The sequence below is a fragment of the Stegostoma tigrinum genome, chromosome 16, assembly GCF_030684315.1.
Source record: "Stegostoma tigrinum isolate sSteTig4 chromosome 16, sSteTig4.hap1, whole genome shotgun sequence".
Lineage (NCBI taxonomy): Eukaryota > Metazoa > Chordata > Chondrichthyes > Orectolobiformes > Stegostomatidae > Stegostoma > Stegostoma tigrinum.
In genome coordinates, this window is record NC_081369.1 from 19,111,661 (window position 1) to 19,127,486 (window position 15,826).

At 42.8% G+C, this 15,826-nt stretch overlaps 1 protein-coding gene across 9 annotated transcripts in view; it reads left to right on the plus strand.

The window, feature by feature from the left end:
- Positions 1-15,826, plus strand: part of LOC125459812 (uncharacterized) — a 35,117-nt gene that overhangs the window by 2,147 nt on the left and 17,144 nt on the right. For 4 of the 9 annotated variants that reach the window (XR_007249106.2, XR_009446781.1, XR_007249107.2 and 1 more), the window contains exons 2-3: positions 5,025-5,206; positions 10,613-10,694. The exons of 1 other annotated variant lie outside the window; for it this stretch is intronic. Coding sequence is in view for 2 of the 8 variants with exons in the window: in XM_048546696.2 (XP_048402653.1) it covers positions 5,025-5,206 (182 nt within the window). In the remaining 6 variants the exon portion in view is untranslated. The remainder of the gene's footprint in view (positions 1-5,024; positions 5,207-10,612; positions 10,695-15,826) is intronic. 4 more of the 9 variants (XR_007249109.2, XR_007249108.2, XM_048546696.2 and 1 more) reach the window with 2 other exon arrangements.

The following is a 15,826-nucleotide window of genomic DNA, read 5'->3' on the forward strand; positions in this document are numbered from 1 at the left end:
GAAGCTTTTTGACAAAAGTAGAGAAAGAGGAACTATTGCCAGGGATAGAAAAATCAGTAATTAAAGGATGTAGAATTAAGACATTTGGCAAAAGATGCAGAGATGAAATGAGTGGTCAGTTTTATACTATATGCCACATGCTGTTACGGTCTGAATGTGCTGCCTGACAGATAAGTGGAAGAAGATTCAATATAGTTTTCAAGTGGAGGGTGGATGAAAAATTTGAAGGGAAAAATTGCTAAAGGAATGGGGATATGCAGCAAAGCAGGTTTAAGTGAATAAATCTATCAAACAGCTGGCATACGTACAAGAATAAAAGGCTCTGTATTATTATCATTCTTTGGTGTAATGTTCAAAGAAAATTTTAGAAGTAGTTTCCGTCAATGCCCCTATGATTTTCTTGTGAGGTAGAGTGATAAACTGTAGATAGATTGACTTTTTCCCCTCGTTGACTATTTCTATAATCTTAAATTGTTAACTATGTTTGCAATTTGTACTGTTTTTTTATATAACAATTCTCAGTCTTTAAAGTTTCATTGTAGATTGTGGCTCTGCAGCTACTGGACACCCAGCAGTGTCAATAAAATCAATGCTGTCATTGTATAAAATTAGTTATACAGTTTATCCTATTCATGTGGATTTAGTATATGCCTCCTCATTATTTTCCAGTTTAAACAGTGTGAAACCCCACTCTCCAGCAATTATTTTGAAGTTCCAGACAGTGTAATTATTGCTGGTTGTAAGTGTAACGTACAGGAGAGAGAAACGACAGGAAGTTCCAAGTGTTGTACGGAGGTACAACAAAGTCAGAAATCGTACAACACCAGATTATAGTTCGACAGGTTCTTGTAAAACCACTTGCTTTCAGTGCTCTGCTCCTTCATCCACCCCAGTCTAACACTGGCATCTCCACAGGTTGGTAGAGCATACACATCAGGAAGGCCTCCAGTTGGGTCTTGGTTTGTGGTATAGTATGAATTTATCTCAGCTAAAATGCCATACATTAGAATTATTTACAACATTAATTGACTAGGAGGGGAACAGGTTGATAGGTTCCCGTTCCTATCTGCTATTCAGTCACTTGTCCTGAAAATGCATCCTAATGAATTAGCTGTGATGTACTTCAAGGATGAATACATTACCAAGTTCATGGTCGCTTACAAGAATAAGGAAATTTTGGGCAACATACTTGTGCTAACAGTGATTAAAACGAAATCCTGGCATAAATCCACACCTTCACAGAAGAATAGAACAAAATTGGAAACCTGATTTTACATAAATCCAGCAGAGATTGAAACAAATAAATAAATGTACGCAAAAGGCAAGTGAAGAAGAGCTTCAGTTACTGGTTAATTACAGACGTAAGTTTGATGTGCTAATGTTGTCTTATAGTTTTTTTCTGCATCAGTATTTAATCTATCTTTAACCTCTGGAAGATGTTTGAATCTTGCTGGGAGACATTTCCACAGTTACATATCATCCTGTACCTATACTGTCATCGTTTGTGTATGAGCCTTATCAGCAATGTGTTTTAGGCAGTCGAATCATAACTTGATTAGTCTTCCATCTGCTTTTGCTTTGGTGATTAAGCAATGCACTGATACAATTTTCATTGCGGTGTTGCTGAGACAGCATTCGAAGAAAGACAGTCAGTCTTAAAAATTTCCATTTATAATTTCTTCTTAAGTTCATTCTAGGGATGTGGGTATTGCTGGACAGAGTAGCCTTTGATGCCAATATATAATTGCCCAGAGGGCAGTTAAACGTCACCATTGCTGTAGGTCTGGAATTACATCTAGGTCAGATAAGTTGAGAATGGCAGATTTCCTTCCTTAAAGGACACTTGTGTACCATACTGGTTTTTATAACAATGAACTGTGGTTACAAGGTTGCCATTAGAGAAGTTTCTTTAACTGAATTCATATTTCACCACATTATGGAGAGATTTGAACCCAGGGCCAGCACTAGCCTGGGATTCTGGATTTCTAAATGTAAAGTTACCATACAGCTGCTGGACCACAGGGCTGCTCTTTCAGTAGAAAGAGATGATTCGTGGTTTTTTAATCTGAGTGTTGCCATACCTCCAGCCAGGGGAGAGTCGAGAAGCAGAGTCCTTCATGATAATCTCAGCTGGTGTGGGAATTGAACCTACAAAAGTGGCATGACTCTGTAAACCTGTCCTTTTTTTTTCAATATGGTGTATAAATAACAGCTCACCATGTGAGCTCCTCAGCCCAGGAGACCGGACCTTATCTACTCCGTCTGATTTACTTTTTTTCTCTTTATGCTTTTTTCCATTTACTATGGTACCTTACCTCCTTCTAATGACTTTGGTGGAAGTCATCTTCTCCCAGCCCAGGCCCAGCGACAAGGTGGCTTCCAACGGCCTGGAATGGCAGTGTAGGTCTGGTGCCTGGCAGGCAGTTTTCTAGTGTGGTGGCCTTGTCCAGGAGGGACGGTCTTACCTTGGAGTGGTGTTTTTGTCCCGCTGTGGCGATCTCATCCTGTCATGCAGGTCTGTGGCAGCTTCTGGGTATTCCAGCAGCACAGCATGGAGGTCTTGTCTTGGCATGGAGGTCTTGTCTTTGCTTTGGAGGCAGCTTCTGGCTCTTCTAATGGTCCAACATGGAGATCTTGCCCCTGCATGATAGTCTTGGCTCAGCCCTGCACAGCAGTTTTGCTCGGTTTTCCAGTGTACCCCAAAGCCAGGAACTGTGATGAATTTTTACCTTTTTTCTTCTTATTTATGATTGCTGTCATTAATTTAGGCACTGTGGTTTGGTGACATAAAATGTTTCACTTTTTTTGTAAAAATACTCGTGACAATAAATTACTATTTTTCTGTAACGTGGCAATTATTCTCCAAAATAATCTGTGCATAAATGTATATTATTTAGAGGCAACCAAATGAAATCAAAAATGCAAAAACCTGTTTGACAGGCTTCATGTTGGGATCTTTATGATAAACTTTGTCATCAGTCTGTCCTGCTAACCTGGAGGTAAGTGAAATCTTCTGAATTAAACAGTATTATGTTATAGCTCTGGCCCTTGGTAAGTGTCTTAAATGTGTCACTCTTAGATTTACAAGAAAGAACTCAGCCAGTCTCTCTATTAGCTAGTGGCAAAGTGGCTCGTGGTATTTTGGTTATGCACAGACTGGCCATGACAACTGGGTCAGTGCGCAAACATACAGCTGCGCTCCAATTAGACCAGGAACAAGTAATGTTTTGATGTTAGTACACCACATATTTATAAATCATGCTGTAAATGCCAAGATTTGCACTGTTACTGTCAGGCTAGCCTGTTTGCTGGCCAAAAGAAGAGCAGCAGACAGCGAGACCCACTGAATATTTATTGTCAAGTCTGTAGACAGGTTGTAGACTTGCTGAACCGGTGTGTTCAGTTGCAGACGTTTCATCACCCTGCTAAGTAACATCATCTGTACCTCCGATGAAGCGTTGGTGTTCTGTCCTGCTTGTTATTTATATGCCTCGGTTTGCTCGGTTGGGTGGCATTACTTGTGGTTCTGTTTTTTGTGGTTTATATGTCAGGTCCAGTTCAGTGCGTTTGTTGATGGAGTTCCGGTTAGAATACCAGGCCTCCAAGAATTCCTGGCATTTCTCTGTTTGGTTCATGCTATTATGGATGTGTTGTCCTAGTTGAATTTGTATCCCTTGTTGTCAGTGTGTAGTGAGACAAGTGAGAATTGGTCATGTCTCTCAGTGGCTAGTTAGCGTTTGTGTATCTTTATTGTCAGTTTTCTTCCAGTTTGGCTTGTGTAAAGTTTTTCACAGTCCTTGCATGGCATTTTGTATATTACGTTAGTTTTATTGCTTGTGAGTATGGGTTCCTTTATGTTTGTAAATAGCTGTTGCAGGGTGGTTGTTGGTTTGTGGGCTACCCTGATACCTAGGGACCTGAATAGTTTTGGGGTCATCTCTGATATGTCTCTGATGTACAGTAGTGTGACTAGTGTATCTGGCCATGTTGTGTCTTACTGTCGTGGAGAACTCTCATATTAGAAGCCAGTAGCACAGGTTTGATAGAAACAACTTTATAAAAGCTCTATGGTAACTGACAAGGCTATATTTATTACTCTCAATAATTAAGATACAAAGGGTATGAAATTCGTTCATATGTTATGCAGGCATACTTCCGTGCATTTCACATGAACATAATGCACCTGGTGGGGTGCATGCAGGTGCATCCCCTACATGTGCTCAAAAGTAGTTGAAAGTGCAAGTCTGTGACGTCACATACATGATCAGGCTGATGCAACACACAAAATAGTAAAATTGAAATGTGCAGCACACACCTTCCTTATGCATACAGCAACGAAGATTAGTAAGCAAGATGGATCAAGCTTTGGAGCTATTTCAAAACCACCCAACAAGTTGCAGCTGAGTTGCTCAGGCAAAACTAGTGGGAATATTGTGACGAGTTGCGTGTGGAATTTGAAGATTACTGTTGACCACAGAAAGGCTGAAGGAATTATATGGATTGCATCACTACGCAGACAATAATTGCAGAGCCAGACATGCAGAAAAGGCAGTAGAGATGGAGCCAAGGCAAGAAGGGAGAGGAAAGACTATTCTCTTTAGAAATCAGTAGTCTTCTGGGAGTATCAGTCTGACATGTGGTAAGCTAGGACAATGCCTCGAGAAGCTTCACTTTATTAGGAAGGTGTGGATGGGGTTGTGTCATCTTCACAAAGATTTAGAGCCATAAACCAAGGTGAGATTCCAAAGTCCATTGAAGAATCTAGGAGGTTACAAAGCCCCTGGACAAGTAGAGAGCAGACTTCATCCTGTTCTCCCTGAGGGAAGATCAGATTGAAACAGCAGATAATGGACTTTCTAATGGTGCAGGGTAATAAAGACTGCTCGCACATGACATCCTAACATCAAAGGGAAGGACATTGTAACTACACAAATTATCAGTCATTAAATATGTTGTTGGTGTGTGAAGACAAGATTTATTGTACTGCTTTTAGAGGCAAACATGATACTTTTACTCCTCAACAGTTTGTATTACCAACCATTTGTGGGCCTTCAGGACAGAGAACAGGATGGATGCTTGAATCCTCCTACACAAGGATCATGATCCTCTTCAACCATTCCATTGCACAATGTTGGAAGTCCTTCAATGAAAGCCTGGAGCTACCTGCAAAACTAACATTGGTCTGCTCAAGAAGAAAATCTTCTGTGTAAGTTGCTGAGGACTAGTTTGCATTTTATGCCTGAGAGTATGTGTACTGCAAGTTCCTCAACCTCATAACCAACTGTCTCCTGGAATACAGAGGCCACTTTGGGAGGATCAGGAAAAGGAAGTGAGGAGACCACATATACTAGGGGCTTTGTGCTTGCTTCTGGCTGACTACTTACATGTAATGCCACCCCAATGGTTGATGGTGTGGCCAGTAATTTTCAAAAGTGGAGACTGAGGAGGCCTTGGAAGATGGGCTTGGGTATTGGTTTCAGGCACAGGCAGGGTAGTTGAGGTGGGCATACAACCTTCTGCTGAAGCACTGACACTTCAGCAGGTTTCCACCTGTGTTGCAGTGGAAGCTAAGACAGTGTATGGATTGGCCTAGTGTTGGTTGCTGTGAAGATACTCCTACTTCCATGTGAAATGTTCCATGTGATAATCTGTACCACTGTGAAGTCATTCTCCTCCATACTCATAACCAGTGACTCTAAGAGGCCTGTAAATGCCCCAAGGACCTTGCTCATCTTCATCAACATTTTTCCTAAAGCCTACTTAAACAAGATTTGTTCCCCTATAGTAGAACAGAGAATTTGCAAATGAACTAACTAATCATTCTGACTAGCTGCATCCCACTCCAGCCAGATCACCAACTCATTACAGACATATTTTGACATTAAACTAGCCTCTAAGGTGTACACTGTGCCAGTTTCTGAACTGCTAGCTGAAAATGCTATATCAAGTGACAGTGCTGTTTTATTACCCCAGGCTGAGTTCCTCCATTTGCTGCTGAATCTGCTTCTGCTTAGCAGGCAACAGATTCTGGCTTTCTGAAAGAATGAGGGAGTAGAGGTAAAGGAAGGGGATGGAAAGATCAAGTCATTCCAACTGCCATCAATCAGGATCAGAAGTCCGTGGAGAAGGTAGTGTGTGGTAGCATGGCCAAGCGGTCGAAAGCGCTCGATCGAGGCTCCAGTCTCTGAGGAGGCGTGAGTTCGCATTCCACTGCTGCTAACTGTTAGTTGAAGAAATGGCTTAGGAGTGCTATAAGGGGGCATGAGAAAACCTTGGCAGATAGGATCAAGGAAAACTCCAAGGCTTTTTGCACGTACGTGAAGAATAAGAGAATGAACAGAGAAAGAGTAGGGCCGATCAAGGATTGTAAAGGGAATTTGTGCACTGAGCCTAAAGAGACAGGAGAGGTCCTTAATGAATACTTTTCTTCAGTATTCACAACTGGGAGGCACCTAGTTGTAGAGGAGGACAGTGTGAAACAGGCTGGTAGGCTACAGGAGGTCAATGTTAGTAAGGGAGATGTGCTAGGAATTTTGAAGAAGTTGAAGATAGATAATTCCCCTGGGCCTGATGGGATTTATCCAAGGATTCTATGGGAAGCGAGGGAAGAGATCGCAGGGTCTTTGGCAATGATCTTTTCATCCTCACTGTTCACTGGTCTAGTGCTGAGAGATTGGGGAGAGGCAAACATCATTCCCTTGTTCAAAAAAAGGGATAGGGATAACCCTGGAAATTACAGGCCAGTTAGTCTTGCGTCAGTGGTGGGAAAATTGTTGGAAAGGGCTCTGAGAGAGAGGATTTATGATCACTTCGAAAGGCACAGTTTAATTAGTGATAGTCAGCATGGATTTGTGAGGGGTACATCATGCTTCACAAACTTTACTGAATTCTTTGAAGACGTGGATGAAGGTGGATCAGTGGATGTGGTATATATGGATTTAAGTAAGGTGTTTGATAAGGTTCCCCATGGTAGACTCATGCAGAAGGTAAGGAGGCATGGGATAAGGGGAAATGTGGCAGATTGGATTCAGAACTGGCTGACCCTTAGAAGACAAAGGGTGGTAGTGGATGGAAATTATTCAACATGGTGCTCAATTATGAGTAGTATCTGTTCTTGGTCCTCTTCTATTTGTGATTTTTGTAAATGATTTGGATGAAGGAGTGGAAGGATAGATTAGTAAATTAGTGGACAATATGAAGGTGGGTTGCATTGTGGACAGTGTGGAGGGTTGTTCTAGGTTACAAAGGGACATTGATAGGATGCAGAGCTAGACTGAGAAGTGGCAGATGGAGTTTAACCCTGAAAAGTGTGAGGTGACTCATTTTGGAAGGACAAACTTGAAAGCAGAATACAGGGTTAACGGAAAGATTCTCAGCAGTGTGGAGGAGCAGAGGGATCTTGTGGTTCATGTCCACAGTTCCGTGAAAGCTGCCACCCAGGTGGATAGAGTTGTTAAGAAGGTGCATGGTGCATTAGTTTTCAGTGAAAGAGGGATTGAGTTCAAGGGCCGTGAAGTTATGCTGCAGCTATACCGAAGGTTGGTTCGGCCACATCTGGAGTATTGTGTCCAGTTCTGGTCGCCTCATTACAGGAAAGATGTGGAAGTGTTGGAAAAGGTGCAGAGGAGATTTACCAGGTTGTTGCCTGGAACAGAGGGAAGGTCTTATGAGGAAAGGTTGAGAGAGCTAGGGCTTTTCTGTTTAGAATAACAAAGAATGAGAGGTGACTTGATACAGGTGTACAGAATGATCAAAGGTATAGATAAATGGACAGCCAGAGACTTTTTCCTAGGGTGGAGGTAGCTAGTAGGAGGGGGCATAGTTTTAAAGTGAGTGGAGATAGATATAGGGGAAATGCCAGGGGTAGGTTCTTTACTCAGAGAGTGGTTGGGGCATGGAATGCATTGCCAGAGAGGGTAGTGGAGTTGGCCTCATTGGGTGCATTTAAGCAGCTATTAGATAGGCATATGGATGATAGTATAGGGTAGGGGTGGAGATTAGATAGATCTCAGGATTAACGTAAAAGTTTGGCACAACATTGTGGGCCAAAGGGCCTGTACTGTTCTATGTTCTAAGGTGCAGAATGCAGCAACTGCGATCATTCAAGATGGCCTCTGCTGCACCCAATGCCACTTGCGTTGTAACCCATGATCCATAGGGACATCTCCTCCAAGGCACTAAAGGAATGTTATTCCCCTGTCCTCCACAGGTCGTCTTCATCTTCTACATGTGTACGCCCTATCATTCTGCAAAAGGAAGGATGGATTGTCGTGATTATGCATTAGTGTGTTGGGAGATATCTGTTATAGTTGAATAGATGGAGATTTGTGATGAGATGTGTGCGTGTGGCTGGTATGACTCAGAAGTCTATCACACTTCACCTTATCTGCATAATTAACGAAGCTTCAATTAAAATATTGTACTATGCTTAAACATGTAACAAAAGCCTTAATTTGAATGTGTTAACAGGATAATTCAAGATTTTTAATACGTTTTGTTAACAATATTTTAAAGTTGGCAGTTCTTTTGGGTCTAAATACAGTGATATAACTTTAAGGGAAAAATAAATGCTTATGTCTACTTATGGCTAGGACAAATTTGGGCCGCAGCAAGTCTAGCTTGACAGTAAACAAAAACCAGTATCAAGAGAGAGACTTAGTGGTATGGCTAGAAAGTTAACATTTCTCTAACACACTGTCAGTCGACAGATTTTTTTCGTAACAGGTTGAGTGGTTGCCATAAAATCCGAGTATTAAACTTGATTATTGACTAAAGTCATGTTCATAGGCCTGAGGATTGCCATAAGACTCCAGTTTTTGGGATGAATGGACCCAGTGTAGACAGGATTGCCTTAAGAAAGAGAAAGATAGAGAATATGCAACAGACAGCAGTAAAATATGTCATTTCAACACTTAAGGAAAACTGAGAAGTTGCACGTTGGATTAGTTAGAGTCATAGTCATAGAGATATACATCACAGAAACAGACCCTTCTGACCAACTCCTCCATACTGACCAGCTATCCTATATAAATCTAGTCCCATTTCCCTCTAAACCCTTCCTATTCATATACCCATCCAAATGCCACCTAAACATTGTAATCGTACCAGCCTCCACCATTTCCTCTGGCAACCCATTCCATACACGCATCTCCCTTTGCATGAAAATGTTGCCCCTTTTATATCTTTTCCCTCTCACCTCAAACCTATGCTCTCTAGTTTTGGACTCATTCACCCAGGCCTATTTACCTAATAGACCTTGCCTATTTACCCTATCCATGCCTCTCATGATTTTATAAACTTCCATAGGGTCACCCCCCCAGCCTCTAATGCTCCACGGAAAATAGCCCCAAACTATTCAGCTTCTCCCTGTAGATCAAAACCTCCAATTCAGGCAACATCCTCACGAATCTTTTCTGAACCCTTTCAAGTTTCACAACATCCTTCCTATAGGAGGGAGACCAGAATTGCACGCATTACTCCAAGTTGATGTCTTAAAGTTGCCAAATTTGTTATTCCTTGTCAAGAATGTTGTTATTCAGGTTTAATATAGCCTCCAATCCCTACAGTGTCTGAGCGTGAGATGTAGTGTATGTTTGTTAAGAATGAATCTTCAGTATCAAGGTATGTTGCAGAGTGAGCAATGGTCTGTTAAGCTGTATGTGGTAGTGATTGCAACACGTGATGCATAGATGCCTTTATTTATATAGACCACCAGAGTGAGGTTTTTACTCTATTGTTCTACATTCTGGGCACTCTGCTGTTGCTGAATGCTTCCGTTCCCTTTACAGGGTCATTCTGGAGCCTTCTTGAACCCTGCCATAAACATGACTTCCTTCCCAGTTTCAATTATCCTCAGAAGAAGGATGCCATTGTGTTTTGATCATTTTGACAATGTTTAATAATTTATTGATGATACTTAGCTGTACCTTTCCATTGTCTCTTCTGATTCCATGATTATTGGTAGGCCAGAATTCCCTGATTGGAGCTATCCAAAATGAATGTACTTTGCCCGAGAAACCATTCCTGTGAATCTCTTGTTGCTACCTGGATTCCCACTCCCACCTAGCAGTCAAATAGCGGCTCCCTCAGATTTGGGCAGAAGTTGGATCTTGCTGAAACCTGAGCAGAGATTTCACTGGACCCAAATATTTGCATTCTGGCACCTGAACACCATGATTCCAGTGCAAGATATCACCGCTGTCAATATCTGAAAGTTGAATAAATTGCAGTCAACTCATCAAATGCATTTGAGAGTGGAGAAATCAAGGAAAAATGAATTTTTGGAACCATTTAAAAGACAGCGTGAATGTTGAGAGTGGAAAACCGTAGATTCTTTTCAGCATTGATGAATTTAGCTGGGCTAAATGGTCACATTATTGGAACTTTATTTGGACAAGGTTGGGAGTTCAATTGTTGGGGAAGATGAAGATTGAATAGTTATTTGATTCCTTCCTGTTGAGAATGTTGATATATTAATGTGCTGTCCACAGATCTGAATCATTGTGTTTTTTCCATAGATTTAGTGTAACAAAATATTTACATTTCTCTAGTCCTTTATAATAAACTGTTGTTTAAAACGAGTAACTGATTTTCACTCTTGAAATTTTTCAAGAGCCTTGGCAAAGAGCATCCAGCATACTCAAGCATTTGGCAGCAAGTTTCTTTAAACATTGTGCAAAGGAAAATATGACCCTGTAAGTATTTAGAAAGTTCTTTATAGGTACTTTGTTTTCTTATATTGACAAGTTATGGATTCACTAATTTTTTAAAATAATAGAAAATATCTGGTGTTTGAAAAGATGTGATCCAAATATTTTTTAAACGGTTGTGCATCCATATGAATATATCATAAACATGTAAACAAAGGAAACTTTGCTAAGCAGAGTTAACAGCAACAATGTTGCACCAGCAGGGAGTTTTGATGGAGTCATACACTCTGGAGGACTTTCAGAGAGAGGCTATGTGAGCCAGTTTGTTAGTGGAATAAGACTATTGCATGCTTGAATTCAAGTCAGAGAGAATTTGAGACTTTTCTTCTGTCTGAGAAGCGACAGCCGCTTGCTTTCTCTTTCTCTCTTAGCAACATGTGTCAACTACAAACCAACCAGAAGTAATTTTTACCACATGTAGAGGATTCCTGGAAAAGATTGGTTGGTTCTACCCCATCATCTCCAGCAAAGGGTATTCACCCAGCTACCATTGTCCCTTTTTCTTATTTCAAGAATATAATTTATTCATAAAAATCTTTAGATTAGATTCCGTACAGTGTGAAAACAGGCCCTTCGGCCCAACAAGTCTACACCGCCACTTGCAGCATCCCACCCAGACCCTTGCCCCTATAATCCACACACCCCTGAACACAATGGGCAATTTAGTATGGCCAATCCACCTAGCCTCCACATCTTTGGACTGTGGGAGGAAACCCGAGCACCTGGACAAAACCCGCACGGACACGGGGACAGTGAACAAACTCCGCACAAACAGTTGCCTGAAGCTGGAATCGACCCCAGGTCTCTAGCGCTGAGGATGTAGTGCTATCCACTGAGCCACCGTGCCCCCCCGAATACGTACATAGTGCCTAGACTTCCATTTAAAACTGCTGACTCCCACAGTTACCTTGACTGCACCTCCTTTCAGCCACCATTCTGCAAAAAATGCTATCCCATACTCACAACTCCTTTGCCTCTGCTCCCAGGATGACATGTTCTACTCTAGGACTTCCCAGATATTCTCCTCCTTTAGGATCATAGTTTCGTCTCCTCTGTTATTCAGGATACCCTCAACCGCATCTCCCTTATTTCCTGCATTTTTACCCTCGAACCCTCCCCTCTCCAATAACAATAAGGATAGAGTCGAGTCGCCTTGGTCCTCACAACATCCCCAGCAAACACTGAATCTGTATCATCCTCCGACATTACCACCACCTACAACCACCATCAAAAAAATTCCCTCCCCATCCCTGTCCACTTACTGAAGGGACCGTTCACTCCACAACTCACTCGTCAGCTCCACACTCCTCACCAACTCCTCCATCACACCTGGTACCTTTCCTTGCAAGTGTAGGAGGTGCAACACCTGCTCCTATACCTCCCGTCTCAACTCCACCCAAGGCCCCAAATAATCCTTCCAAATCCATCTGCACTTAAGCTAGCTTCATCTACTGTATCCATTGCTCGTGATGTGGTCTCCTCAACATCAGGGGCACCTAACGCAGACTCAAGGACCGGTTTGCAGAGAATCTGCACTCTGCACGCACCAAACAATCTGACCTGCCGGATGCCATCCACTTTAACTCCCCCTCCCACTTCCACACCCCTGGCAACATGTCCATCCATGACCTCCTCCACCATCAGAATGAGGCCAAACAACTGATATTTTGCCTTGAGAGTAAACAGACCAATGGCCTGAATGTTGACTTCACCAACTTCAAAATCTCTCCACCCCCAACTTGTCCATTTTCCAATTCATCTATCCGCTCTGCCCTTCCCACTGACCAACCATAATAACCCCTATCTGCATCTACCTATCTCCATCCCACCTACCCTTCCCCAGTCCCAATCTCCTTCCTACATTTCTTTTTGGGCTCCCCTACCCCTCCCCTGCCCTGACAAAAGATTTCGGTCCTAAACATTGACTTCTCTGCTTCTTGGATGCTGACTGACCAGCTCCACGTTATTGACTCTAGTCACTAGAACAATTTGATTTCGTACACAGTCTTTACATGTGTAGAACAAACAAATCCAGGGGCTTTCTTAGACAATACAGTGTGGAGCTGGAAGAACACAGCAGGCCAGGCAGCATCAGAGGACCAGGAAAGTTGGCATTTCAGTCAGGACCCTTCTTTAGAAATAGGGAGTGGGAAGAGAGCTCGGAATTAAATAGAAGGGGTGGGACTGGGGAAGGTAGATGGGATGGTGATAGGTGAGAGTAGGTAGGGAGTGGTGAGGATTGGTCAGTGGGATGGGTGGGGTCATTCCACGTTAAGACCATGGGGCTGTAGGCTCCTGAGGCAGAATATGAGGTTTGCAGGTGGTGTCATTGTGGCACTGAAGGAGGCCCAGGAGGGACATATCACCTAAGCAGTGGGAGGGGGGAGTTACAATGGTTGGCGACTGGAAGGTGTTGCCATTTGTTATGTACAGAGTGCAAAACAAACATTTCGTATCAGACAGAGGCTCACCTGTACATCTATCAGCCTGGTCGACTGCATCAGCTGCTCTTGATGTGGCCTTCTCTACATCATTGACACCAAACATTGACAGAGACCATTTTGTTGAGCATCTGCGCTCTGTATGCAACAAATGACAACACCTTCTGGTTACCAATCATTGTAACTCCCCCTCCCACTCCCTGGGTGACATGTCCATTCTGACCCTTCTGATGGCTTAAACATGGAATGACCCCACCCATCCCACTGACCAATCCCTACCTGTACCCACCTACCACCATCCCACCTAACTTCCCCAGCCCCGCCCCTCAAAGGGTTGTGAGTCTGTGCAATTCATTACCCCAGAATATGGTGTACCTCAGGACACTGAATAAGGAGGAGATAGACAGATTTTTAATTAGTAATTGGTTGAAGGGGAGAAGGGGGATTAATGAAGAAAAGACAAAGAACACTTGAAAAATGATATTTGCTGTTTGCAAAAGAAACTGAAGAAATTGCCACCCTTACCTGGTCTGATCCACAAGTGACTCCAGGCTCACAGCATGTGGTTGACTCTTACCTATCCTTAGGGCAATTGGGAATGGTCAGTAAATGTTGGCCTAGCTAGCAATGTCTTTATCCAATCAATGGATAAAACAAAAACAACATTGATGTGTCCTGATGCTAAATAACTAATAAAGACAAAATTATTTCTAAGATATTTGGGCTTAGGTAGTGCCAGACTGATATTTCAAAAGGAACTAACTTAGTAACAGTAGCCTATGATCTCAGTTTTTACATATTTCCAAGAGAAGTTCCGGTCAGGAACAAATGCATGTTTTCAATAAGTTTGCCATCTGAAAACAAGCCTGGAGATCTGAAGCAGGGGGGGTGGTGCTTACTGCTCCAATGCCCCAGAAGCAGGAGAACCAAAGCATGTAGCAGTGCCTGTCTCCCCCTCTCAGCTAGGCTTCTTGAGGCCAGTCAGTGATAAAGCTGGTAGGAAGATATTTCATTTAGCTACATACAGCTTTGGAATGGATATGTTGCACACTTCTACTTTAACCACTACCCCGATTCCCCTGGGTGCCTTGAAAACGAGAAATGGGCAGACTTGCGTAAATGTAAATAAATCATACCTGACCAAATCCCAGTTAAATTTACACCCAGTATGGCAAACGGAAGTAACTGAATTCAAGTGTTTTGAATCATACTGAGTATTCAGTAGTGTGATATGCCAGCTTTCATTTTAATTCTTTGTTTTGAAGTGCAATTACTGTTGTTATGGGCATCTTACATAACAAAAGAACAAAGAGCAGGTGCAGGTAATTCAACCCTTGATCCTACTCTGCCAATTAACAAGATCATGGTTGATCTTATCATGGTCACAACTCCACTTTCTCCTCCTGCCCTATGTAACCCTTCAACTGATTCCTAATTAAAAATCTGTCTATCTCCCCCTTAAATTTATTCAGAGTCCTGGCGTGCACCACGTTCTGGAGTAATGAATTCCAAAGGTTCACAACCGTTTGAGAGATGTTATTTCTCCTCACCTCTGATTTAAATCTGCTACTCCTTATCTTAAGACTATGACCTCTTGTTCTAAATTGTTCCACATGAGAAAATATCCCCTCGTTGTCTACTTTGTCAATCCCTATACTTCAATTAGATTTCCTCTTGTTTTTCTAAACTCCAAACAACATTGGCCTAAACTGCTCAATTTCTCTTAATAAGACAGACCCCCAGGCAGCATCAGAGGAGCAGGAAAGCTGACGTTTCAGGTCAGGACCCTTCTTCACAAATGGGGGAGGGGAAAGGGAGCTCTGAAATAAAGAGACAGAGGAGGCATGGGGCTGGGGAAGGTAGGTGGGATGGTGATAGGTAAGTGCAGGTAGGCAGTGGTGGGGATTGGTTAGTGAGATGGGAAGAGTGGATAGGTGGGAGAGGAGACGGCCAGGTCAAGGAGGTGGGGATGCAATAGACCACATTAGTGGATGTGCAGGTGAACGTCTGCCTGATGTGGAAGGTTTTTGTGGGGTCTTGGAATGAGGTGAGGGGGAGGTGTTAGGGCAGGTGTAGCACTTCCTGTGGTTGCAGGGAAAGGTGCCGCAGGTAGTGCAGCTAATGGGGAGGGTTCCCTGCATCTCTGCCCTCACACTCCCTCCCCGCAACAAAAACAAAGACAGAATCCCCTTGTCCTCATTTATCATCCCACTAACATCTGGATTCAACATATCATTCTCCGCCACCTGCAATCTGACCCCATAACCAAGGATATATTTCCCACCCAACCCCTATCTGCCTTCTATAGAGACCGCTCTCTCCGTACCTCTGACATCCACCCCACACTCCCCACTAGCCCTACCACTGCTGGCGCCTACCTCTGACTCCAGCATAGGCAGTTCTTACTATCTCAGGGGAGGCTGGGCATTTTTTTTCCTGGAGCAGAGAAGGTTGGGGGGGATGATGGGGGGGATGATGGGGGGAACCTGATTGAGGTTTACAAAATTATGAAGGGCATAATAGGAACAAACATAAGATCATAAGACATAAGAGCAAAAATTAGGCCATTCAACCTATTGAGTCTGCTGTCCCATTCAATCATGGTGGATAAATTTCTCAACCCCATTCTCCCACTTCTCTCCCCACCCCTGTAACCCTTGACTCCCTTGACGAGCA